This window comes from Dipodomys merriami, unplaced genomic scaffold, assembly GCF_024711535.1.
Source record: "Dipodomys merriami isolate MVZ:Mamm:240054 unplaced genomic scaffold, mDipMer1.0.p SCAF_11, whole genome shotgun sequence".
NCBI classification, from domain to species: Eukaryota; Metazoa; Chordata; class Mammalia; order Rodentia; family Heteromyidae; genus Dipodomys; species Dipodomys merriami.
In genome coordinates, this window is record NW_027202382.1 from 40,629,702 (window position 1) to 40,657,003 (window position 27,302).

The following is a 27,302-nucleotide window of genomic DNA, read 5'->3' on the forward strand; positions in this document are numbered from 1 at the left end:
CTTCTCCCCGGAAACTTCCTGACGCGTTAGGCCCTCTTCGCTGAACCCGGGGTACCGGCCGAGAGAGAGCCCCAGTCGTTCAGGCGTACAAAACTAGCTGGGACCCGTAATTGTTGGTCTCGAGGAATGCTGGGACTTGTAGTTCTCAGCTACGGCTGACTACTCATTTTTATTTTGGTTTTTATTTCACCTTTTTTCCTCCAGATTCATTTCGGGGGAACCTGGAGACGCATTTCCGAGAGAAAACGGCGATTTGGGAAACTGAACATTCCCTGGTTTCTTATTCCGACCCTGTGAAGCACTCAACATCTTCAGTTAAAAAATTGGGTAAGCCTGGCTGTTGCAGCCTTACCTGGGAAGTACCTTCCAAGGCCTTATGAAGGTCCTGCCTAGACCTGCGGCACCCAAGTCAGACCTCCAGTCCTCAGGAAAGAAGGAAGGAAAATGTTGAGACTTATGCTAAATGCTATACAAATATTGCTTTTCCCTCCCATTTTATCTTTATAACGATTGATAGGATTGGAAAGCTTAGACTCATTAAATGATTTGCCCCAAATCCCACAGGAAACTGACAGTGGAGCCAAGATTGGAAAACTGGTTACAGACTTAAGGATACTTTCACTTGAGTTCCCTGAGGGTGGGGAGCTTTTTGTTGTAGTCCCAGTGCTAAAAACAGTACCTGGGACCTGGTGCCAGTGGCTCATGCCTATAAACTTAGCAACTTAGGAGGCTGAGGACTGAGGATTGCACTTTGAAGCCAACCTCAAGCATGTAGGTCCATGAGATACATATCTCCAAAAAAGTAGGAAATGCAGCTGTGGCTCAAGTGATAGAGCACTAACCTTCAGTAAAAAAGGTAAGGGACAGGCAGACAGATAGACAGTGTCTAGTCCCTGAGTTTAAGACCTAGTAACACCCCTCCTCAAAAAACAAAAAAAAAGCATCTGGCACTCAGTATACCTTTAATACCAGTTTTCTTTTTTTGAATTTATTTATTTATTTATTTATTTATTTTACCATTCCTGGGGCTTGAACTCAGGACCTAAGGACTGTCCCTAGGCTTCTTTTGCTAAAGGCTAGCACTCTATTTGAGCCCTAATAGTTCATTTTTACAGTTGTCTACTGACCAATACTTGTATCTCAGGTACCATTGTAGGCATTTTGTATATTCAGTCAACACAATACAGAACCTTCTCTATTCTCAATCTGTAATTTATATACTAGGGAAGATAGAAGATAAACAATAAATGACTCATAGAACAATAGGAAGTGATACCTGCTAAGGAAAAAGCTCAGCAGAGGGGCTGGGAAGGTGGCTCAGTGGTAGAGTGATTGCCTTGCATGCATGAGGCTCTGCGTTCCATTCTTCAGCACCACAAGCAGAAAAAGCTGGAAGTGGCGCTGTGGCTCAAGTGGTAGAGCACTAGCCTTGAGCTGAAGAGCTGAGGTACAGCACTCAAGCCCAGAGTTCAAGCCCCACAACCGACCAAAAAATAAATAAAAATAAAACTTCGGGCCAGGCGCTGGTGGCTCACACCTGTAATCCTAGCTACTTAGGAGGCTGAGATCCGAGGATCTCCGTTCAAAGCCAGCTCAGGCTGGGAAGTCCATGAGACTCTTAGCTCCAATAAACCACTAGAAAACCAGAAGTGGTGCTGTGGCTCAAGTGGTAGAGTGCTCACCTTGAGCTGAAGAGCATGGGGACAGCGCCCAAGCCCAGAGTTCAAGCCCTACAACCTACCAAAATAAATAAATAAATAATAAAAATAAAACTTTGGGCTGGAAAGGTGGCTCAGTGGTAGAGTGCTTGCCTCACATTCATGAGACCCTCAGCACCACATATGCAGAAACAGCCAGAAGTGGCGCTGTGGCTCAAGTGGTAGAGCGCTGGCCTTGAGCTGAAAAGCTGAGGGACAGTACCCAGGCCCAGAGTTCAAGCCCCAGAACTGGCAAAAAATAATAATAATTGAATCACCAAGGACTTAATACTTACTCTAAAGTGTATTTTTTTGGGGGGGGGGGTCTGGTCGTGGGGCCTGAACTCTGGGCCTGGGTGCTGTCCCTCATCTCTTCAGCTCAAGGCTAGTGCTCTACTACTTGAGCTACAGCACCACTTACAGCTTTTTTTCTTTTTGCTTATGTGGTGCTGAGGAATCGAACCCAGGGCCTCATGTATGCAAGGCAAGCGCTCTATCACTGAGTCACCTTCCCAGCCCCTCTAAAGTGTATTTTTGAGACAATGGCCTAAATATTTGTGTTTAATGGTATCAGGTAACAAACGTTTGGTCTTCCTCAGGCCTGACAAGCACTCTACCACTAATCTCTATTCCTAATCCCATTGGACTACAGCGAACCAGACGTGGTAATAAATGCATGGTACATACATAATCTCAGCACTGGGAAGGCTGAGGCAGTGGGATAATGAGTTCAAGGCCAGCCTGTAGTACATAGTGAAACTGTCTCTAAAATAAAAGCTAAGGCAGGCTGGGAAGGGGAGAACGTTGTCAGTTGTGGGGCTTGAACTTTGGGCCTAGGCACTGTCCCTCAGCTCTTCAGTTCAAGGCTAGCGCCCTTTAGCCACAGAGCTTCTTCCAGTTTTCTGGTGGTTTATTGGAGATAAGACTCTTACAGGGGCTGGGAAGGTGGCTCAGTGGTAGAGTGCTTACCTTGCATGCATGAGTCCCTGGGTTCAATTCCTCAGCACCACATAAGCAAAAAAAAAGCCATAAGTGGCGCTGTGGCTCAAGTGGTAGAGTGCTAGCCTTGAGCTGAAGAACTGAGGGACAGCACCCAGGCCCAGAGTTCAGGCCCCACGACTACCCCCCCCCCCCAAAAAAAGATTCTTACAGACTTTCCTTCCCTGACTGGTATTGAACTGCAATCCTCAGATCTCAGCCTCCTGAGTAGCTAGGATTACAGGCGTGAGCCACCTGTGCCCAGCCGTGAGACTCTTTAATCACCAGAAAACCAGAAGTGGCACTGTGGCTCAAGTGGTAGAGTGCTAGACTTGAGCAGAAGAGCTGTGGGTCAGAACCCAGGCCCAGAGTTGATACAAGCACCATGACTAACCAAAAAAAAAAAAAAAAAAAATTAATTAAAAAAAAAAGTTTTCCCTGAGGGCTGGGAATGTGGCTTAGTGGTAGAGTGCTTGCCTAGCATACATGAAGTCCTGGGTTCAATTCCTCAGTATCACATAAACTGGTGTTGTGTCTCAAGTGATAGAGTGCTAGCCTTGAGCTAAAAAACTCAGGAACAGTGCCCAGGCCCTGAGTTCAAGCCCCAAGACCGGCAAAAAATTTTTCTTGAGTTGGCTTTTTACCTATATTAGTATATCCTCAGCAGCTTTCTCTGCACATCAGGTATTACTTTCCCATTCTATACACAGAAGTCATGATTTAGAGAGGATGCTGAACTTGTCAAATGTCAGCATTTCATGGTTAGTACTGGGCTTGGATTTGAACCCAAGTCTTCCTTCCCACTAAGCTGTTGTTGCTAGCCCAGCTATTCCTCCAGTTTCTAGGACATAATGATTATGTGGTTCTTTGAATGAGACATAGGTGAGCAATCTCTGTTTTAGGAGTCACAGGAAAGCGATGGCTAGGAAATAGGTCAGAGATAATTCAGGTGAACATGCCCCAAATGATGTAGTACTGGTATGGGCAGTAAAAGGGTGCTGAGCATAGTGTAGACATTATATTCTCTGTTCCAGCACACACACAACTATGATATACCTTGCAAGGTTAGTCTTACAGAAGTACTCTGAAACCCAGAGAAAAGTTAACTTCCTCAAGAACAGAAAATTTCACCAGTAAACATTTTATTCCTTGCACTCTTTGCAGTCATACCTAGTTTTGTTATCTTTTTTGTTTCCTCTCTTTTGTCAGACAGTAAGTCCCAGGAGCACAAGGGTATGTTTGGAGCCTGGCCTAGCCACAAATGGCAGTTGTTGGGATGAGTCAGATGTTTAATTAGATACCAAAGCCTGAACTGGCCTCAAGACTGCACACGCTGGATCGCTCCCGACTCCTACCCCTTCAGAAGCCCTTTCTATCAACCACAGTCACTGTGAGCCCCTGTAGGATACAACAGCTGCCCAAGGAATTTGGGCCACCCAGTGGATGCTCAACCCAAGGCATTTCTCTTGTAAGTGTCCAAGTGGCCGGGCTTATTTTTCTCCCCAGAGGCAGGGGTGCCCCAGAAACAGCCAGTGGGCTAGGCTTGACACCTGGCAACCTTAAGCATAAGCGTTGTTCCCTAGATGCCCATACTAGCAGGCCCCTTGGGGTGGGGCGGAGGCAGAGGCGGGGGCGGAGGCGGGGCAGTTTCAGCAGAAGCCCAGCGGTTGGCTGCAGTATGTTTCCAACGCTAGTTGAGGTTCCAGCGCTAAGTCCAGCTCCCTCTGGTCGGAGCCTCCTCCCATGACTGACCTAAGTCACTGCAGGTAATGGGGGGCAGCTTGATCATGGGAGAGGGTCAGCCTCGCAGGTTAGGGGAGTGAGTCTGAATCACATGGAAAGGGTGCACCCATAGTCCCAAACAAGGCACATTGACTGAAAACAACCAGCCATTCAGAGATGAGGGGCAGGGATGGGATTAGCTACTATAAATCCACCGCTGGGATCCCACCCCACTGGATACCTGGAAACTGGTCCATGAGCGAAACTACAGATTGGGTTTACCCTTTTCTTGTTGGTACTGGAGTTTCTTGTTGGCCCCCTGTGGGCCTTGCACTTATTAGGCTGACACACTGCCACTTGAACCATGCTCTCAGCCTTTAATTTCTCCTTTTCTTCCTTAATTCATTCTTTACTCACTTCTACTCAGGGCAGGTCCATTTTTAGGTTCTCAGAATGAATTATAAGGCCTAGCACTCTACAAAATTGGTTTCTAGAATGTGAAGGCTAGATTTGAAGTTTAAAGTACATCATTACATTCAGAATGATTACTGCAGTGATAGTAACTTAATAGATACTTGTCAGAGTCCTGAGCAGAAGGAAGTCAGTTAGGGGAGTGAAATTAAGAGGAAAGCAAAAGAAGCAAGGAAGGTTTCTTTGAGGAAGGGACATTTAAACTAAGGTTTGGAGAATGACTAGGAGTTTGCAGGTTTACGTGAAAAAGGTAAGAGAAGCCATGCAGATTGTGGGTTATGAAATAGTCTGCAAAAGAAACTGCTAGAGATTTTAGAGGTTTTAGAGATTTTAGAGGAACAAATGGCTGGACTTCTGTGCCATGCTGAGGCCAAAATTTGCCCTAAAGTTCAGTATTTCTCAGCTTCATAAAATGTTTTATTCTTAGTGAGGCATCAGTGGCTCATACCTTTAATCCTAGCTACTCAGGAGGCTGAGATCTGAGGCTCGAGGTTCAAAGCCAGCCTGGGTCAGAACATCTATGAGACTCTTATCTCCAATTAACCAGCAGAAAACTGGAAGTGGCTCTATGACTCAAGTGGAAGAGCTCTAACCTTGAACTGAAGAGCTGAGGGACAGCGCCCAGGCCCAGAGTTCAAGCCCCATGACTAAAAAAAATTTTTTTTAATGTTTTATTCTTTCATAAACACCTATAGCCTCTGAAATTTTGATATATGCCTCCTCCATGAGAATCACAGGCAGATATTTTACAATGTTAGCCAAAAAAAAATCCTGTTGGATTGTGTTAAAAAATAATCTTGTTGGATTGGCTGAAGGTAGCCTCATCTGAGAGATAGTAAACCTCACCTAGTATGCACAAGGTCCTGAGTTCACCTGCCAGTCACCTGTCTGTCTCCTCAAAACAAACAAACAAAAAAAACAAGTATTTAGAAGGTAGAGACAGGAGGTTCCTGAGTTTGAGATCAGCCTAGGCAAAATTATCAAGACCCTATCTCATAAACAAAAATACAAATAAAAAGGCAGGCCGATGTGGCACAAATGGCAGATTACTTACCTAGCATATTCAAAGCCTTGATTCAATTCTAGTACAGAGGGAAAAAAAGATTATATATTAAATGATTTGTGATACTTATGCAGATTAGCCAGGCCTTAGAGATAGGTATATTCAACATGAAATGTGTTAATTTTTCTTGCTTGATGTTAGAGATCAAACCCAGGGTATTGTGTATGCTAGTGTGTCCACATTCTAATAGAAACAATATCAAAGAGTAGGTAGCCTGATTTGTGCTGTGTTTCAGGAAGAAGATAATCACAAATGTCTAAAAAGTGCCTTTCTTTCATATGCATAGGACATCATGACGCAGCTGCCAGTCTTGGAGCCTGGAGACAAGCCCAGGAAAGCAATATGGTCTGTAAGAAAGCTAACACACACACACACACACACACACACACACACACACACACACACACACACACACACACACACACACACACACACACACACACACACACACACACACACACACACACACACACACACACACACACACACACACACACACACACACACACACACACACACACACACACAGTTTTTGTTTCGCTTCAAAGTAGGTAGTTTACTAACATATTTGATCACCAATAAGAAGGGATAAAGATGAAATTGTCTGCAGTTTCTAGGAATTAGACTCAAACTTCTGAGAAAGTCTTCAGAGAAAAGATGAGGGGTGGGGGAAAGCACAATAATTATCACAGAGCAGATGTTAATTTTATTAAAATCCCTTTACCAAAAAGAGTAAAGCACTGACCATCTGTTATCCTCAGCTCCAATGCTCTGTCTTCCCTTGAGCTGTGATTCATTCTTAAGATTTTAGGGAATTGAATTTAGATTAAACTGGCTTCAGTGTTTCTTGGCTGTTTATTCAACCAACCCTTCATTCAACTAACATTGGCCTGACAGGTGCAGCTGTTATGTAGGCATTGGAAGTGCAAAGGTAAACAGTAACTGTGAACGGGGCTTTTGACCAAGCAAGTGATGGTACTGAAATGTTATCATTGCTGAAAAGGGACTCACTAAAGGCTGCAGAGAGGTGTCAGTGTTTCCCCAGGACCAGTAGAAGTATCTCCAATCTGGCATTTCTTTGGATTGGAAATGAGAACAATTTCTGTGCTTGTTTTACTTAAAAGGAAACTAAAATTTAGAAAAGTTAAGTCATTTCTAAAGGACACACATCTAGAAAGTATCCAAGCTTGCTGGGTACTAGTGGCTCACACCTGCAATCCTAGCTAGTCAGAAGGCTGAGATCTGATCATTACAGTTCAAAGCCAGCCCCAGTAGAAAAGTCTGTGAGACTCTTATGGCTAATAAATCGCTGGAAAACCACAAGTGGTGCTGTGGCTCAAGTGGTAGAGTGCTAAGTCTTGAGCTGAAGAGCTGAGGGACAGCACTCAGGACCAGAGTTCAAGCCCCTGGGCTGGGAAGGTGGCTCAGTGGTAAAGTGCTTGCCTTGCATGCATGAGGCCCTGGATTCAATTCCTCAGTACCACATAAGCAAAAAGAAAAAAGCCGGAAGTGGAGCTGTGGCTCAAGTAGTAGAGCGCTAGCCTTGAGCTGAAGAGCTGAGGGAAGTGCCCAGGCCCAGAGTTCAGGTCCCACGACTGGACCCACCCCCCCCCAAAAAAAAGCCCCACAATCAATAATAACAAAAAGAAAGTATCCAAGCTGAGAATTGAGCTAGCTCTTTCCAAATTTCATAAACCATGTTTATAACCATTGTGCTATGCCAGGACACACTAATGAACATTTCTGGATGTCTGTTTCCCTATTACCAACTTTTTTTTTTTTTTTTTTGCCAGTCCTGAGGCTTGAACACAGGGCCTGGGCACTGTCCTTGAGCTTCTTTTGCTCAAGGCTAGCACTCTACCACTTGAGCTGTCTGGTTTTCTGGTGCTTAATTGGAGATAAGATTCTCACAGCCAGCCAGGCGCCAGTGACTCACACCTGTAATCCTAGCTACTGAAGAGGCTGAGATCTGAGGATCACGGTTCAAAGCCAGCCTGGGCAGAAAAGTCCGTGAGACTCTTACCTCCAATAAACCACTAGAAAACCGGAAGTGGTGCTATGGTGGTAGAGCGCTTGCCTTGAGCTGTAGAGCACAGGGATAGGGTCCAGGCCCAGAGTTCAAGCCCCACGACTGACAAACAAAAGATTCTCACAGCCTTTCCTGCCTGAGCTGGCTTTGAACCGCAGTCCTCAGACCTCAGCCTCCTGAGTGGCTCATGCCACCAGCGCCTGGCACTTCTAGTTTTTTTCTAAGGAATTGAACCCAGGGCTTCATACATGCTGTGTAAGCATTCTACCATTAAGCCACCTTCCCAGCCAGTTTTTCTATTATCAAATGTAAACCTTGCATTCCCAACAGATTGCTCTGAAATGGATTCAGTCATAGTAGCTCACTCTCATCTAATCCCGGCTACATGGGAGGAAATTGAGAGGATTGCAGTTCTAAGCTATTCCGGCAAGACCCTACCTGAGCCTCAAACTGTGTGGTGGTGTGATCCAAGTTATGTGGAAGGTCATAGGTAGAAGAACCATGGTCTAAGGCTGGCAAAGCACAGACCATATCTGAAAAATAAACAAAATGGAATGGGGAATGTCTCAACTGGTAGAGTGGCTCTACTAGCAAGTGGAAGGCCTTGAGTCCCAACTATAGTATCACAAAAAATAAAATGATTACTGTGATATCAGATTGACAAAACCAAAAAGCCAAAGATAAGCAAATGGAAGGTTCTGTTACTGATCATAGAAGTGTTGGTTTGTTGGATCCAATTTGAAGCTTCTATGTTATAGGGGATGAAAAAAATACACAGCTACATTTATTCTTTGCTCAAGCCCCTGAATATATCTTCCCTTTGACAGGTACACTTTGATTCCCCTTGGAGACAGCCCCAGCCCCCGAGTTGGCCACAGCTGCTCATATTTGCCCCCTGTTGGTGATGCCAAGAAAGGGAAGGTCTTCATTGTTGGAGGAGCAAATCCAAACCAAAGCTTCTCAGATGTACATATGCTGGATCTAGGTAAGATTACCAGGTATGGAACACAGCTGGTTTGGGGATAGCAACTGTTAACAGAATTCCTAAGAATACTAGACAGCTCAGACCACAGAGAAGGCTGTTTCTTAGAAAGAAAGATAGACAGATAGACAGACTTTCTTAGAAAGACAGACAAAAAGAAAGAAAGAAAGAAAGAAAGAAAGAAAGAGAGAGAGAAAGAAAGAGAGAAAGAAAGAAAGGAAGGAAGAAAGGAAAGAAGGAAGGAAGGAAGGAAGGAAGAAAGAAAACCAACAACAACCACAACAACATCACAACATCACAGGCCAGCTACAGTGGATCACACCTGTAATCCCAGCTACTTGGGAAGCAAGACAAAGAAGATCAAGTTCAAGGTCCCCTATCTCAGCCAACAGTGGCCATACCTATGGTCCAAATTACATAGTAGGCTATAAATAAGAGGATTGTGGTCTAAGGCCAGACTTGGGCAAAAAACATGAGACACTAGAAAGTGAATATTGTCTTAAATACAAATCCAATTACATCACTCTCTATCTTCAAGCCTTTCCTAACCACATTTCTTGGTTCTCCTCAACCCACCATTGCTGTACTGAATAGAACTTCAGGTCTTTGGACACATTTTGAGTTCTACTCTACAAATCATGGCACACAGTATTTCCTCTCCTTGGAAAGTATTTCTCCTTCCTTACCACAGATCCCAAATTAAAAGTCCCTTTCTACCTGAAAAGCCTTTTCTTGATACCTACAGTCTAGTTTAGGCACTAACTCCTCTAATGTCCATAATAGCACATATTCTCCCATCCACCACCTTACAGCCCTTGACATACAAGATTTTTTTTTTTAATCTGTCTTCCCCAAGAGAAAACAGGCTCCTTGGAGATAGGTAATATGGTTATTTTCCTCATCATTATGTCAATCCCAGAGCACCTAGCACAGAACAAGTATTTATGAGTGTTTCAATGACAAATAACTACTATGTACACAGGGATGGAAGTTGAAAACTGATGAATCATATACATGTTTGCCCAGGTCCATATAACATTGCTGTTGTTTCAGTCTTGTTTACACACCAAGTATGCAGGTGTCTGCATACAAAAATAGAAATGTTTAGACTTCTTAGGATAATTTTGAAAAGTCTGACATCAGTAGGTCTGCCTGTCTACATGGCAACAATGTTATGGAGCTGGGGCTGCTATTTGTGGGGGCTCTTTTTCTCTTAAGTTGTTGTAGTCCCTGCTACTCTTCTCTAGACGTTTGGATCACTGCTCCCTAAACTAGGCAATCAAGTGTCAGTGAATCTCCTCCAGTCCTCAAATAAGTTCACAATCTAATGAAATTCTTTTTTTTTTGGGGGGGGAGGGTCATGAGGCTTAAATTCAAGGCCTATGTGCTGTCCCAGAGCTTTTCTGCTTAAGGCTAGTCTTCTACCGCTTTGAGCCCCAGCTCCACTTCCAATTTTCTGGTGGTTAATTGGAGATAAGAGTCTCAAAAGGGGTGACTCACACTGTAATCCTACCTACTCAGAAGACTGACATCTGAGAATCAAGGTTCAAAGCCAGCCTAGGCAGAAAAGTCCCTGTAAGACACTTATCTCCAATAAACTACTCTGAGAAAATGGGCATTGTGGCAAGTGGTAGAGCGTTAGCCTTGAGCACAAAGAAGCTCAAGGACAGCACCCAATCCCTGAGTTTAAGCCCCAGAAGCAGCAAAAAAAAAAAAAAAAAAAGAAGTCAAGAATTTTCTTGCCCCAGCTGGCTTCAAGTCACAATCCTCAGATCTCAACCTCCTGAGCTACCAGTGTTTGGCCTACCTATGGTTTTTAAGTAGTAATCTATTAATTATAGTTACTTTTTTCAATGTATAGTATTTTTCCACAAAATACATAGGCCAGTAGACGTGTTGCTAGCTAAAATAAGGATTGTTAACTTTCAGCTTTTTTGGTGGTTAACTGGAGATAAGAGTCTCACAGTCTTTCTTGCACAAGCTGGCTTCAAACCACAAATCTTAGACCTCAGCCTTTTGATTAGCTAGGATTATATGAGTTAGCTGAGTAAAATTTTATTATGTAGGTACCAGGGATGTTTTGCAGAATCCAAAGGTAAGAAATACAGCCTAGGAGGATGAGGGAACATGATGGAAAGAATGATGATCAAAAGTGCACTGTACACCAGGTGCCAGTGGCTCATACCTGTAACCCTAGCTACTCAGGAGGCTGATATCTGAAGATCACAGTTCAAAGCCAGCCCAGAGCAAGAAAGTCCCTGAGACTCTTATCTCCAATAAACAGCTCAGAAAAAGCCAGAAGTGGCACTGTGGCTTCAGTGGTACAGTGCTAGCTTTGAGCATAAAGAGGCTCAGAGACAGCACACAGGCCCTTAGGGCAAGCCCCAGGATTGGCCAAAAAAAAAAAAGCAATGTACATATAAATGAGCATGATAGCTTATAACTCCCTTCTACAATTGTAGCTCCTCTCTATTTTCTATAGACATAAAAATAAATTTTAAAAGGAGAAAAGAAATACTGCTTAGCCTCAGAAGAGAGCAGAAACAGTAGATCCAATGGCCCATTTTAGGTCAGGTGGCTACCTGTGACCCTATCAGCTAAAGCTAAAAAGTAGTGATGTTATACAAACATGTCAACTGGGCTCTGCCAGTGTGCTTAGAGAATGGAGATAGCTTCCCTAGAAGAAGTTTCATGGGCTAGGCAGACAGTCCCAAAGTGTCTACTATGGAACTTCAAGGAGGTTGACAACATTTCTTTCAAGAGACTAATGTTTCGCTTTTGGCCTTATTTTCACTCCTTTCTCTAAATTTGTCAATCAAGGTAAGCAGTTGGTAGCCACCAATGTAATGACTAGGTGAAATGTTTTCTAGAAACACACCAGTGGGATTTAGCCACATGGGAAGGCCTCTTGCCCCGGTATGAGCATGCCAGCTTCATTCCTTCCTGCACACCTGACAGCATCTGGATTTTTGGAGGCGCCGACCAGTCAGGAAATCGAAATTGTCTCCAAGTTCTGAATCCTGGTAAGGAGCCAAAGGTTATTTAATTTTCATCATTCACACACTCAGTAATAATTGCAGCACATTTACATTGAAATAACTTTATTTTGCTGGCTTCAGAGAACTAGGAATTTATCCCCTGCTTGAATGACAAAGCTGGAAGGAAGGAACAGCTATGCCATGTGGTCTGCTCGGGCCTATAGGGGGATGTGGCTTTCCTACAGTCACCAAAGAGTCAATGACTAAGCCTAGCTAGAAACCAGGTCATCTAGGTCAGTGGTTCTCCAGTGGGGCTTGTTATGCCCACACTAGACACCGGGCCTTGTCTGAAAACCTTTTGACCTATCGCACCTGGCTGGGACTAGCATTACTACTGACATCTAACAAGTGAAGGCCAGAGATGCTACTATATGTCCTGGTTGCTTAGGACAGCCCCACAATAAAGTTATCTCATATAAATGTCAGTAATGTGAAAGTTTAGAGATCTCTACATAGACCCTCTCCCTCTTAGAATGTTTCATTAGCCATGAGTGCCAAGTTCCTGACTGCCAGGTTTAGCGTAGGGGAAGTACATTGAAGCATCACACCTGGAAGGAGGTGGTTGAACTTCTTTAGGGAGGTAACTTCCCTTTTGTCTTTTTGAAACCTTAATCTGTTCTTTTAAAAAATCATTTACATTCATTGTGAAATATTTGCAGGGGCCAGTGGCTCACACCTGTAATTCTAGCAACTAAGGAGGATAAGATTTGAGGATTATAGTTCAAAGCCAGACCAAGAAGGAATTTCTGTGAGATTCTTATCTCCACTAAACTACAAAAAGAAAAAGAAAAACACAAGTGGAGCTGTGGCTCAAGTTATCAAATGCTAGCCTTTAGCAAAAGAGACTCGGGGACAAGGCGTAGACCTTGAGTTTGAACCCCACCATAACAAAAAAAAAAAAGTCTTAGGAAATGCTCTAATGGCATCCATAATTTTGTTATATAAATGCTGTTAGTAATATTTCTGTGTTCAGCAGTCCTTCTTTTTTTTTTGGTTGGTCGTGGGGCTTGAACTCTGGGCCTGGACGCTGTCCCTATGCTCTTCAGCTCAAGGTGAGTGCTCTACCACTTGAGCTACAGCGCCACTTAGGGTTTTCTAGTGGTTAATTGGAGATAAGAGTCTCATGAACTTTCCTGCCGGGGCTGGCTTTGAACAGAGATGCTCAGATCTCAGCCTCCTGAGTAGCTAGGATTACAGGCATGAGCCACCGGTCCCCTGCTCAGCAGTCCTTCTTTTTTTGGGGGGTGGAAGGGTGGAGCTTCTCAAAATATAATTTAAAACTGTTTTGTACCAGTACAATATATTAATTTTACAAATGTAAAATTTTATCAGCTGTAAAAGCATTTGCAAAAACCACACATTCTACTTCAGCTTTTCAGCAGTCCTCCTTATTGGTTACCTTTCTCTGGCTGCAGTTACCTAACTTAGTGATTCCAAAAATATTAAGTGGAAAATTCCATACCTGCCTAGCATACACAAAGCCCTGATTAACATCCACAGTACTGAAAAATACAAAGGAACAAATGAACAAATTTCAGAAATGAACAGTTTTTAAGTTTTAGATAACTTTTTTTGTTGTTGTTGGTTGCAGGGGCTTGAACTCTGGACCTCGGTACTGTCCCACAGCTCTTCAGCTCAAGGCGAGTGCTCTACTGCTTGAGCCACAGTACCACTTCCGATTTTCTAGTGGTTTATTGGAGATGTGAGTCTCACATACTTTCCTGCACAGGCTGGCTTTGAACCATGATCCTCAGATCTCAGTCTCTTGAGTAGCTAAGATTATAGGCATGAACCACGGGTGCCTGGCTAGATAACTATTTTTTTAGCCAGTCTTGGGGCTTGAACTCAGGGCCTGGGCACTGTTTCTAAGCTTCTTTTGCTCAAGGCTGACACTCTACCACATTAGCCATAGCACCACTTTCAGCTTTTTCTGTTTGTGTTACTGAGGAATCAAACCCAGGGCTTCATGCATTCTAGGCAAGCATTCTTCCACTAAGCCACATTCCCAGCCCTTTAGAAACTTTTATTGTGAATTATTATAGATAATTTCTTAGTGTCTGATTGATAGGTCAGACTTCATCACAGATAAGTATATATAGGAAAAAACCATTATATATGCTATATACATGTATGTGTGTGCATGCACTAGGTATATATGTATCTGCTATATATAATATATATGTACTTGTATGTAATATACATATAGATATCCATTGGGAGTCTTGGAACATATCCCTTGTAGAGAGGACTAATATACTACTTTCCCTGTTTTTTCTGTGCAGTATTATAGACACAAGATCATATTAGATACCTACTTTTATATCTGCTTTTACTAACCACTGCATAAGTAATTTTGTTTTAACAACAATTCTTCAACATTTTGTATATGGGAGGAGTGTATGTTGGTACCTTGCCTTGAACTCTGGGCTTTCTGCTTACTGCTGGTGCTCTACCACTTGAACCATACCTTCAGTGGTAAATTTTGCTGGTTAATTGCACACTTTTCTGCCTGAGCTGGCTTTGAACCGGATCCTCCAGATCTCAACCTTCTGAGTATTTAGGATTACAGGTGTGAGATACCAGAACCTAGGACTTTTGTCAATGATTTCTTTTTTTTTTTTTTTTGGGGGGGGGGGTCCGGTCATGGAGCCTGAACTCTGGGCCTGGGTGCTGTCCCTCAGCTCTTCAGCTCAAGGCTAGCGCTCTACCACTTGAGCCACAGCGCCACTTCCGGCTTTTTTCTTTTTGCTTATGTGGTGCTGAGGAATCGAACCCAGGGCTCAGGCATGCAAGGCAAGTGCTCTACCACTGAGCCACCTTCCCAGCCCCTTTGTCAATGTTTTCATTAGTACAGAACATTGCACTAAGCAGAGCGCCGGTGGCTCACGCCTGTAATCCTAGCTACTCAGGAGGCTGAGATCTGAGGATCTCGGTTCAAAGCCAGCCCTGGCAGGAAACTCCGTGAGACTCTTATCTCCAATAAATCACTCAAAAACTGGAAGTGTCACTATGGCTCAAGAGGTAGAGCGCTCGCCTTGAGCTGAAGAGCGCAGAGACAGCACCCAAGCCCAGAGTTCAAGCCCCATGACTGACAAAAAAAACAACAGCAAAAAAAAAAATTGCACTATCATAATTCTCCTGTATTTGAACTTTTTGTTTTTTTGGTTGGTTGTGAAGGCTGAACTCTGGCCTGGGCACTGTCCCTCAGCTCTTCAGCTCAAGGCTAGAGCCCTACCACTTGAGCCACAGTGCGATTTCCGGCTTTTTTCTGCTTATGTGGTGCTGAGGAATCGAACCCTGGGCCTCATGCGTGCAAGGCAATCACTTTACCACTGAACCACCTTCCCAGCCCTATTTGAACATTTTTACAAGTTTTTTAGCTTTTTACATTATAAAGAACAAAGTGAGCCAGGTGCCTGTAGCTCATGCCTGTAATCCTAGCTACTAAGGAGACTGAGATCTGAAGAGTCTGGTTTGAAGCCAGCCGGGGCAGAAAAGTCCATGAGACTCTTATATACAGTAAACCATTCAAAAACTGGAAGTGGCACTGTAGCTCAAAGTGGTAGAGTGCTAGCCTTGAGCCAAAATGCTCAGGGACAGTGCTTTGGCCCTGAGTTCAAGCCCCCTACTATTCACCCCCCCCCAAAAAAAAAAAACTTAAGTGATGAACATCTTTGTTTAGAACATTGGTGGCTCACAACTGTGATCCTAGTTTCCCAGGAGGCTGAAATATGAAGACTACAGTTGAAAGCTAGCTCAGGCAGGAAAGTCTTTGAGACTCTTTTTTTTTTTTTTTTGGTAGGTCTTGGGGCTTGAACTCTGGGTGCTGTCCCTCAACTCTTCAGCTCAAAATGAGCGCTCTACTGCTTGAGCCACAGCGCCACTTCCAGTTTTCTAGTAGTTTATTGGAGATAAGAGTCTCACAGACTTTCCTTGCCCAGGCTGGCTTTGAACTGTGATCCTCAGATCTCAGTCTCCTGAGTAGCTAGGATTACAGGCACGAGCCACCAGCGCCTGGCCCAAATTTTTTTTTTTTTTTTTTTTTGGGTCCGGTCGTGGGGCCTGAACTCTGGGCCTGGGTGCTTTCCCTCAGCTCTTCAGCTCAAGGCTAGCGCTCTACCACTTGAGCCACAGCGCCACTTCCGGCTTTTTTCTTTTTGCTTATGTGGTGCTGAGGAATCGAACCCAGGGCCTCATGCATGCAAGGCAAGCACTCTACCACTGAGCCACCTTCCCAGCCTGGCCCAAATTTTTTTAATTTTTAATTTTATTGTTAGTATGAAGGTGATGTACATAGGGGTTACAGTTACATAAGTCAAGTAATGAGTATTCCTTGTTAATTTTGTTTTTTCGGTCATGGGGCTGGAACTCTGGGCCTGGGCATTGTCCCATAGCTCTTTACCTCAAAGAGAGCACTCCAACAGTTGAGCCACACCACCACTTCCAGTTTTCTGAGTGGTTTATTGGAGATAAGAGTCTCATGGACTTTCTTGCTCTGGCTGACTTTGAACTGCAATTCTCAGATTTCAGTCTCCTGAGTAGCTAGGATTATAGGCGAGCCACTGGTGCCTGGCTTCCTTGTTAATTTTTTTTTCTTTTTTTCTTATTTCTTTTTTTTTTTTTTTTTTGTCAGTCATGGGGCTTGAACTCTGGGCCTGGATGCTGTCCCTCAGCTTTTCAGCTCAAGGCTAGCGCTCTACCTCTTGAGTCACAGTGTCACTTCCAGTTTTCTGGTGGTTAATTGGAGATAAGAGTCCAGTTTTCTGGTGGTTAATTGGAGATAAGAGTCTCATGGATGTTCCTGCCTGGGCTCTCTTTGAATTATGATCTTTAGATCTCAGCCTCCTGAGTAGCTAGTATTACAGGTGTGAGCCACCAGTGCCCTGCTGGATTCCTTATTGATTATTTGTTCTGATGCTTGACTGTGTGCCTAAGTGCTTCTAAGATTCAATGTAGCTATAGCTACATTGTGCTTTGGGTATGGGCATGAGACTTGTTCCGTCTCCAGATTCATGATTAAACATATAATGGATGCTTAATACAATATTTTGTATGTTAAATGCAGACATTTAACCAAAAACACTTTCTCAGGCAAAAAAATAATACTTGGTGGGCTGGAAAGGTGGCTCAGTGGTAGAGTGCTTGCCTTGCATGCATGAGGCCCTGGGTTCAATTCCTCAGCACCACATAAGCAAAAAGAAAACAACCAGAAGTGGTGCTGTGGCTCAAATGGTAGAGCACTAGCCTTGAGCTGAAGAGCTGAGGGACAGTGCCCAGGCCCAGAGTTCAGGCCCCACACCGGACCCAAAAAATAATAATAATTGGTGTGTTATGGTGGAGCAAGTATGGGAGGGACTCTGATGGATTCTATTCCAAACCGCCTGCACAGCTGCTCATATGATTTCTGATCTGGAGATGGGATTTAAAGCTTCTGAGGTTCATTTTTTCTCATTTGAAAAATGTGGGTATTTTCTTAGGGCTGAGTGAGAAAGTGGGCATGGAAGAGTGCTCAGGCCAGTCATTCTGCACGAAGAATGTGTCCAGTCCATCTGTTACTATAAAACTCATTTTTGCCGGGCGCTGGTGGCTCACGCCTGTAATCCTAGCTACTCAGGAGGCTGAGATCTAAGGATCGCGGTTCAAAGCCAGCCCAGGCAGGAGAGACCGTGAGACTCCTATCTCCAATAAACCACCAGAAAACCGGAAGTGGCGCTGTAGCTCAAGTGGTAGAGCACTCACCTTGAGCTGAAGAGCTGAGGGACAGCGCCCAGACCCAGAGTTCAAGCCCCACAACCGACAAAAAAACAAAAAAACAAAAAAAACTCATTTTTTATTCTAAAAGGAAAGAAGCTACTAAACCTCTCCTGGATGATAAGCTTTTATTTATTTATTTATCTATCTAAGCCACATTCCCAGGCCCACTTTTATTCTCTCTCATTTTTTTTGTCAGTCGTGGGGGGATTGAACTCTGTGCCTGCGTGCTGTCCCTGAGTTTTTCTGCTCAAGGCAAGCACTCTACCACTTGAGCCACAGCACTACTTCAGGTTTTCTGGTGGTTTGTTGGAGATAAAGAGTCTCATGGACTTTCCTGCCCGGGCTGGCTCTGAACCGTGATTCTCAGATCTCAGCCTCCTGAATAGCTAAGATTTCAGGCATGAGCCACCAATGCCCAGCCTCGCTTTTATTCTTTTTTTTTTTTTTTTGTCAGTCGTGGGGCTTGAACTCTGGGCCTGGGCGCTGTCCCTCAGCTCTTCAGCTCAAGGCGAGCGCTCTACCACTTGAGCTACAGCACCACTTCCGGTTTTCTGGTGGTTTATTGGAGATAGGAGTCTCATGGTTTTTCCTGCCAGGGCTGGCTTTGAACCGCGATCCTCAGATCTCAGCCTCCTGAGTAGCTAGGATTACAGGCGTGAGCCACCAGCGCCCGGCTTCGCTTTTATTCTTAAATTAGAAGAGTAGAGGAATTAGTGGTATGGCTCAGTTAGTAGAGTGCTAGCCAATGAGCAAAAGCACCAGGTACCAAGTTCAAGTCCTTAGGTCTTAAAAAAAAAAAAAAAAGGAGTAGAAAATATTGATACTGCCGGGCGCTGGTGGCTCACGCCTGTAATCCTAGCTACTCAGGAGGCTGAGATTGAGGATCGCGGTTCAAAGCCAGCCCTGGCAGGAAAGACTGTGAGACTCCTATCTCCAATAAACTACCAGAAAACCGGAAGTGGCGCTGTAGCTCAAGTGGTAGAGTGCTCGCCTTGAGCTGAAGAGCTGAGGGACAGCACCCAGGCCCAGAGTTCAAGCCCCACGACTGACCAAAAAAAAAAAAAAAAAAAGAAAGAAAATATTGATACCTTAGTGTTGCTGAAAGAGTTCAAATACCAACTTAGCCATTTATTAGCTATATCGTATAAACAAATAACAGTCTATTTCAACTTTATTTTCTCTAAAAAAGAATAAACTAATATTTGGCTTTTTCACTCATTGTTGGCATTCTACCACTTGAGTCATTCCTCCACTTCCAGTTTTTCTGCTGGTTAATTGGAGATAAGAGTCTCATATACTTTTCTCCTCAGGCTAGCTTCAGACGTCAATCCTCAAATCTCAGCCTCCTGAGTAGCTAGGATTAGAGGAATGAGCCACCAATACCCAGCTGACCTCATTCTTAATTGTATTTTATGACTTTTTAGTCCTGAATTTTGGTCTATCTAAGGAAATTCTAAATATCATCCTTATTCTTCCCTGCCTAAAACTATTCTATGGTCATCAAGAATTAGGCCATGGGGCTGGGAAGGTGACTCAGTGGTAGAGCGCTTGCCTTGCATGCTTGAGGCCCTGGGTTCAATTCCTCAGCACCACATGAGCAGGAAAAAAAAAGCCGGAAGTGGCACTGTGGCTCAAGTGGTAGAGCTCTAGCTGAGGGACAGTGCCCAGGCCCAGAGATCAGGCCCAGACCAAAAAAAAAAAAAAAGAATTAGGGTAGGAAGCCAGGTGCTGGTAGCTCATGCTTATAATCCTAGCTATTCAGGAAACTGAGATCTGAGGATCACAGTTCAAAGCCACCCCAGGCAGAAAAGTCTGTGAGACTCTTGTTTAAACTACTCAGAAAAAGATGAAGTGGCACTGGGGCTCAAGTGGTAGAGCACTAGTCTTGAGCAAAAGAAGCTCAGGGACAGAATCCAAGTCCTGACTTCAAGCCTTAGTACCTGCAAAACAACAACAACAAAAAGAATTAGGGTAGGAAGGTGATCATTCCATGTTCCATCAAGAGACAAGCTCAGATCTTGGTATAGTGGCACACTGGAGAATGCAGCAGGAAGCTCAAGAGTTCAAGGCCTGCCTGGGATATACAGCCAGACCATGTCTAAAATAATAATAATAATAAAATAATAAAAAGTCCGAGGCCTCTCAGCACAGGTATTTCACATGCCTTTTTTCTCTCTGGACCAGAAACCAGGACATGGACCACACCAGAAGTGACCAACTCCCCACCATGTCCAAGAACATTCCACACATCAACAGCAGCTATTGGGAACAAGCTGTATGTCTTTGGGGGCGGTGAAAGGGGCGCCCAGCCTGTTCAGGATATGAAGCTACATGTGTTTGACGCAAGTATGAACTGAAGTGCACTTGGATTGCCACATACCTGGTCAGGGCCTCCTTGGCCCACCATTTCCCTGGTGTAAGGAAGCAAAGATTAGAAAATGACACTGAATGGCTGGGAAGTGCTAGAATGCTTGCCTCCCTTGCATGAGGCCCTGGGTTCGATCCTCAGCACCACATAAACAGAAAAAGCCAGAAGTAATGCTGTAGCTCAAGTGATAGAGCGTTATTCTTGAGCTGAAGAGCTAAGGGACAGTGCCCAGGCCTAGAGTTCAAGATCCACGACCAACCAAAAAAAGAAAGAAAACACTGAAGAGTGTCTCATTTCTAGTCCTTTTTGGCAAAGAAAGCTAATGTAATCTCACCAGAGCAATATTTGCATTTGAAAAGTCATAAATGATCCATTTAAAAACTTTGAACAGGCCGGTGTTGGTGGCTCATGCCTATAATCCTAGCTACTCAGGAGGCTGAGATCCGAGGATTGAGGATCATGGTCCAAAGCCAGCCCAGGCAGGAAAGTCCGTGAAACTCTTATCTCCAATAAACCACCAGAAAACCAGTAGTGACACTGTAGCTCAAGTGGTAGAGCGCTAGCATTGAGCTGAAAAGTTGAGGGACAGTGCTCAGGCCCAGAGTTCAAGGCCCACGACTGACCCAAAAAAAATTTTTTTTTGAACAGCTGGGCACTGGTGGCTCACATCTGTAATCCTAGCTACTCAGGGTACCGAGAACTGAGGATTGTGGTTTATAGCCAGCTCAGGCATGAAAGTTCTTGAGAATTTTATCTTCAAAAAAACTGAAAGTGGCTTGCAGATGGTGGCTCACACCTGTAATCCTAGCTACTCAGAGGCTGAGATCTGAGGATCACCATTCAAAGCCAGCCTGAGCAGGAAAGTACAGGAGACTTATCTCTAATAAACGACCAGAAAACCAAAAGTGGTGCTGTGGCTCAAATGATAGAGCACTAGCTTGAGCTGAAGAGCTCAGGGACAGCACCCAGGTTTAGAGTTTAAGCCCCATGACCGCCAAAAAAAAAAAAAAAAAAAGGCTGCAAGTGCCAGGCACTGGTGGCTCACACCAGTAATCCTAGCTACTCAGGAGACTGAGATCTGAGAATCACAGTTTAAAGCCAGCCCAGGCAGGAAAGTCTGTGAGACTCTTATCTCCAATTAACCACTAGAACACCAGAAGTGGCACTGTAGTTCAAATGGTAGAGCTCTTCAGCTCAGAGACAGCACCAGGCCCAGAGTTCACTCCCCAAGACTGACCAAAAAAAAGCTGGAAGTGGAGCTGTGGCTGAAGTAGTAGAGCACTAGCTTTGAGCAAAAAAAGCTCAGGGACATCACTCAAGCCCTAAGTTCAAACTCTAGGACTAGCAGAAATAGAAATGTAGCTTAAATACCATCCTTGAGTAAAAAAGGTAAGACACAGATATCAGACCCTGAGTTTAAGCTCCAACCTTACCCCATCCCCACACACACCAAAAAATAAAAGAGAAAAAAGAAATGGCTTTCCAGTACCTAAGCTGGCATGGGTAGATAGTGGGCCCTCCTGCCCTGAAACTGTCCAGCTGTATGTAAAGGGAGGGAGGGAGATCTGCCTGGCTGCTTGCATCATCTCTGCATGCTGGGAGGTGATAATGAGGCTTGGGTGCACTTCTCTTGTTCTTGCTTTGTAGCTTTGCCACTTAATGTCAATGAATTTGCTCTTGCAGATACTCGGACTTGGTTCCAGCCAGAAACACTTGGAAATCCTCCATCTCCCCGGCATGGTCATGTGATGGTGGCAGCAGGGACACAGCTCTTTATCCATGGAGGCTTGGCAGGGGACAAATTCTTTGATGATCTTCATTGCATTGATATAAGTAAGTAGGGTAGAGGGCACAGTGTCTTAGATGTTTAAAAAAAATTTTGTAATGTGCTTTAAAAAAGTACAGCTGGCATTTGTGTATTTGACCAGCTGGCAAAACCCTCACTAGATCCTGTCCAATGTGATGTGCATAGTAACAGGTAATAATGACAATAAATGTAGTCATTTCCTGGCACCTCATGTATTTAGGCCTTTATTATCTCTTACCCTGCCACATTCCTACTCTTTTCATTAATTGATTATGCTTTGTGTTCCCTTACTGGAGTTCTTTTAGGCAATAGCCATTACTCCCATGTAGATAGGACTATCTCCAGGTTATACATGTGGAGGGGAATGAGCAGAATTACATTCTGGTCAGGCTAAGTGGTTGAAAACCCTGGGAAGAGGAAAGTATCTGAAGGGCTTGAGGAGCCCTGGAGAATCTAGACTCTTTCTGGGTCATTTCTCCAGGTTGGAACTTCACTAGGAAAAGGGCTTCTTCTCATTTGCCAGGGTATTTCCAGCACTTAGCATAGTATCTGGCAGATACTGAGTGAGCACATATCTGTTCATAAATGTACAGCTTCTGTATTACTCCAGACTACAAGAAGTGCAGAGACATGGAACTCCTATGCAGAGTATTTGGGAATTTTACCAAGTTCTAGTTCTCTGAATTGAAGGGACACTGACTGAGATTTCTACATTGGGCAGAATTTTGGCCAAACTGGCCAGGTTGACTGGACTTAACCCTCCTGAGTACTAAGATTACGGGGATGAAACTACCACACTTCAAATTGGTTTTCTGTCCTTCCTTTCTTTCTTTCTTTCTTTCTTTTTCTTTCTTTCTTTCTTTTGTGGGTGGGGTGGGGTGGGGTGGTTTGGTGCCAGTCCCTCAGGGCCTGTCCCTGAGCTTCCTTTTCTCAAAGCTAATACTCTACCTTTTGAGGCACAGCTTTACTCTTGACTTTTTGGTGGTTAAGTGGAGATAATACTCTCCTAGACTCTCCTGCCTAGGTTGGCTTTGAACTGCAGTCCTCAAATCTCATCCAGCTGAGTAGACAGGATTACAGACATGAGTTTCTGATGCACAGCACAGATGGTTTTGTGTGTGTGTGACAGAGAGAGAGAGAGAGAGAGAGAGAGAGAGAGAGAGAGAGAGAGAGAGAGAGAGAGAGAGAGAGACCAAGACTGAGACCGAGACCGAGACCGAGACCTGGAGCTTAAACTCAGGGCCCAGAGAGAGAGAGAGAGAGAGAGAGAGAGAGAGAGAGAGAACTGGAGCTTAAACTCAGGACCCAGGTACTGGCCCTGAACTTTTTTGTGTGTATGCTTAAGGTGAGGGCTCTACCACTTTGAGTGACAGCGCTACTTCCGGTTTTCTGGTGGTTAATTGGAGATAAGAGTCTCACAGACTTTCCTGCCCAGGCTGGCTTTGAACCTTGATACTCAGATCTCAGTCTCCTTCGTAGCTAGGATTACAAGTGTGAGCCATCGCCACCTGGCACAAGTAGGGTTCTTTATTCTTTTTACTTCTTTTTTGTCCTGACTACCCAAATTATCCTAAAATCTAGTGCTAGTTTACCTTATTTCAGTGCCTGTTTGGAAAAAAATATAAACATGGCAGTAGGTGCTAAAGCAGCAAGTTGCAGTAAAGAGAACATAAGTTTTGCTGTTGCTGCTGGTTTTTTCTCTTTTTTTTTTCTAAGTGGAACTGGGGTCTTATTTGCTAGGGTGGCACTCTACTACTTGAGCCACACCCCTAGATCAGAGGCTCCTTTTGATGCTCTAAGTATATGTCTAGTTCATACAAGTAGTGGTGGTCTAATGCAAGCCTCTTCCTTTTCTTATCCTGTATGCTCATCTGTAAGAAGAAGGCTAAACAGATATAATAGCAATTCACAGGGCTGCCATGACTATTCAATAAGATTTGTTAAATTTTGAAGTGTTTAGCTAGCACTTTCAAAGTTTCTAAAGAATTGTATTAAGAGGGGCTAAGAGTGTGGCTCAGTGGTAGAATACTTGCCTAGCATGCATGAAGCTCTGGGTTCAATTCCTCAGTACCATATAAACAGAAAAGGCCAGAAGTAGCGTTGTGTCTCAAGTGGTAGAGAGCCATGAGCCAAAGAAGCCCTCAGGGACAGTCTCCATGCCCCAGGACTGGCAAAAAATAATCATAATAATAATTACATTAAGAGCTGGACACCAGTGGTTCACGACTGTAATTCTAGCTACTCAGAAAGCTGAGATCTTAGGATCACGGTTTGAAGCCAGCTCAAGCAGGAAAGTCTGTAAGACTACAATTAACCACCAAAAAGCCAGAAATGGAGCCGTGGTAGAGCGCTAGCCTTGAGCACAAACTCTCAGGGAGAGTACTCATTCAGGGCCCAGGACCAGCACATAACACACAGAAACATATATTCTCAACCCCTCCCCACACAGACACCCAGAATTGTAATTAAAACATATAGTTATCTGTACGTATGTGCATACAGAACATTACCTACTTTCTGCACAGTTAACTGTGAATTTTTAAAAGGTTGTATCACATTTCTCAGCATGCTCCAAAGAGCACCTCCATCAGAATCCCCTGAGATTCTTTTATGTGTGTCTGTGTGTCTGTGATTGTGTGTGTTTGTGTGTGTGTGTCTGTGACTGTGCATGCACACACACAGTCTACTACTTTGACCACAGCTCCACTTCTAGCTTTTTGGTGATTAATCCGAAATAAGAGTGCCTGGGTTGGCTTCGAACTATGATCCTCAGATCTCAGCCTCCTGAGTAGCTAGGATTACAGATGTGAACCACTGGCGCTGTGCTCCCCTGTGATTCTTGTCACAGCTATAGACCACTGAGCTCCTTTCCCCACTCCCTGCATATTACAATTGGCTCCATTATCTCTAAGCATTCTTAGGGGTCACCTCCAGTAATTGGTTTGCAAACAGCAGTAGAGTTGGAAACCATTTATTAGCCCATATTGTGCCAAATCTCTGTCTGGCAGGTGACATGAAGTGGCAGCAGCTTAGTCCCACAGGGGCTGCTCCAGCAGGCTGTGCTGCCCACTCAGCTGTGGCTGTGGGAAAGCATGTGTATGTCTTCGGAGGAATGACTCCTACTGGCGCACTGGACACCATGTACCAGTATCACACAGGTGAGCAGGTGTCACTCCAGTCTTTCATCAAATAGAAACACTTAGATAAATAACATTGTGGAAGTGGCACTGTAGCTCAAGTGGTAGAGCGCTCGCCTTGAGCTGAAGAGCTGAGGGACAGCGCCCAGGCCCAGAGTTCAAGCCTCACGGCCAACCAAAAAAAAAAGAAAAAGAACATTGTGCTTTCCTTTCTCAAGTTGGTAACTGTGTCTAAATCTTAAGAAAACTAAGGCAAGCTGCTGGTAGCTCATGCCTGTAATCCTACTTACTCAGAAGGCTGAGATCTGAGTATTGCAGTTGTAAGCCATCCTGGCAGGAAAGTCCATGAGATGCTTATCTCCAATTAACCACCATAAAAGCGGAATTGGGGGGTGGGGGTGGGGGTGGAAGGTGGGAAGGGATGGGAAGGGGAAACAAAGGAGGAGGCAACAATGCTTGATAAGAAATGTACTCATTACCGGGACTGGGAAGGTGGCTCAGTGGTAGAGCGCTTGCCTTGCATGCTTGAGGCCCTGGGTTCTATTCCTCAGCACCACATAAGCAGAAAAAAAAAAAAGCGGGAAGTGGTGCTGTGGCTCAAGTGGTAGAGCACTAGCCTTGAGCTGAAGAGCTGAGGGACAGCGCCCAGGCCCAGAGTTCAGGCCCACGACCGGGTCCAAAAAAAAAAAAAAGAGAGAGAGAGAAATGTACTCATTACCTTGCCCATATAATTGTAACCCTTCTGTACAGTATTTTCACAATAAAAAATAAAAATAAAATACTACTTACCAAAAAAAAAAAGTGGAATTGGCTCAAAGTGGGAGAGTGATAGCCTTAAGTGAAAAAGCTCAGGGGCAGCGTCCCAGCCATTAAGTAAAATCCCCAGGTGCTGCGAAGAAGGAAAACACTAAGCTTGTAGAATGTCATTAAAGCATTAACAATGTCACTTTTTTTTTCTTTTTTTTTCTTTTTTTAACTTTGTAGTCATGGGCTTGAACTGTGGGCCTGGGCCTGTCCCTGAGCTCTTCAGCTCAAGAAGAGCACTCTATCATTTGAGCCACAGCAGCACTTCCAGTTTTCTCTTGGCTAATTGGAGATAAGTGTCTCATGGACTTTCCTGCCCGGGCTGGCTCTGAACTGTGAATCCTCAGATCTTAGCCTCCTGAGGAGCCAGGATTACAGGCATGAGCCATCAGTGTCTGGCTTTTTGTTTTTTTTCCCCCAGTCCTGGGGCTTGAACTCAGGGCCTGGGCACTGTCCCTGAACTTCTTTTGCTCAAGACTAGCACTACCACTTGAGCCACAGTGCCATTTCTGGCTTTTTAATTGTATGTGGTACTGAGGAATCAAACCCAGGGCTTCATGCATACTAGGCAAGCACTCTCCCACTAAACCACATTCCCAGCCCTTTTTTTTCCTTTTTAATGTGTCTCAGCTCATATAGTAAATCAGGCCTTTGTTCTTTCCCCCTGTACATAGAAAAGCAGCACTGGACCTTGCTTAAATTTGATACTTTCCTACCCGCTGGACGATTGGACCATTCCATGTGCATCATTCCATGGTCAGTGACATCTGCCTCTGAGAAAGACAACTTGAATTCTGTCACTCTAAACTTTGAAGATGAGAAAGGGGATTCCACTGACAAAAGAGTGTACAAAGATGGTGACTCACAAGAGAATCAGGCTGACACACTGCTCTGTTTTGTGTTTGGTGGAATGAATACAGAAGGGGAAATCTATGATGATTGTCTTGTGACTGTAGTTGACTAATAAAATACACAACTTTTATTATTCCTGTTATTTCATAAAAGTGAAACTTCCACTGTTTTCTGCCTTTACGATGTATATATGATAGATAGATAGATAGATAGATAGATAGATAGATAGATAGATAGATAGATAGATAGATAGAGATATACTTTTTTTTTGCCAGTCCTGGGATTTGAACTCAGGCCTTGGCAGTCCCTGAGCTGCTTTTTTTTTTTTTTTTGTCAGTCATAGGGCTTGAACTCTGGGCTTGGGTGTTGTCCCTCAGCTCTTCAGCTCAAGGCTAGCGCTCTACCACTTGAGCTATAGTGCCATTTCCGGTTTTTTGGTGGTTTATTGGAGATGAGAGTTTCACGGACTTTCCTGCCCAGGCTGACTTTGAACCACGATCCTCAGATCTCAGCCTCCTGAGTAGCTAGGATTACAGGTGTGAGCCACTGGCACCCGGCTCCCTGAGCTTCTTTTGCTCAAGGCTAGCACTCTACCAGTTG

General features: G+C 44.2%; 1 protein-coding gene across 5 annotated transcripts; it reads left to right on the top strand.

Moving 5' to 3' along the window:
• The first annotated feature begins 14 nt into the window (after positions 1 to 14).
• Rabepk (Rab9 effector protein with kelch motifs) lies at positions 15 to 26,832 on the top strand. 5 transcript variants are annotated; one of them, XM_070013496.1, is made up of 9 exons: positions 15 to 327; positions 3,885 to 4,143; positions 6,218 to 6,276; positions 8,788 to 8,945; positions 11,813 to 11,965; positions 19,919 to 20,080; positions 21,786 to 21,935; positions 24,918 to 25,067; positions 26,525 to 26,832. In XM_070013496.1, exons 3-9 carry the CDS (start codon positions 6,224 to 6,226, stop codon positions 26,812 to 26,814), a joined length of 1,116 nt encoding a protein of 371 aa, XP_069869597.1. In that variant the 5' UTR covers positions 15 to 327; positions 3,885 to 4,143; positions 6,218 to 6,223; the 3' UTR covers positions 26,815 to 26,832. The 5 variants fall into 5 exon arrangements, with proteins under 5 accessions (XP_069869597.1, XP_069869605.1, XP_069869622.1 ...); XM_070013504.1 differs by having other exon boundaries at positions 3,889 to 4,143; XM_070013521.1 differs by lacking the exon at positions 24,918 to 25,067.
• Positions 26,833 to 27,302: the final 470 nt, after the last annotated feature.

Bases quoted from the DNA above. Each gene is read 5' to 3' on its own strand.
- Rabepk (XM_070013496.1), top strand. From the start codon at position 6,224: ATGACGCAGCTGCCAGTCTTGGAGCCTGGAGACAAGCCCAGGAAAGCA. The intron at 6,277-8,787 runs GTCTGTAAGAAA...TCCCTTTGACAG, and splicing joins AAGCCCAGGAAAGCAATATG to GTACACTTTGATTCCCCTTG. The intron at 25,068-26,524 runs GTGAGCAGGTGT...CCCTGTACATAG, and splicing joins CATGTACCAGTATCACACAG to AAAAGCAGCACTGGACCTTG.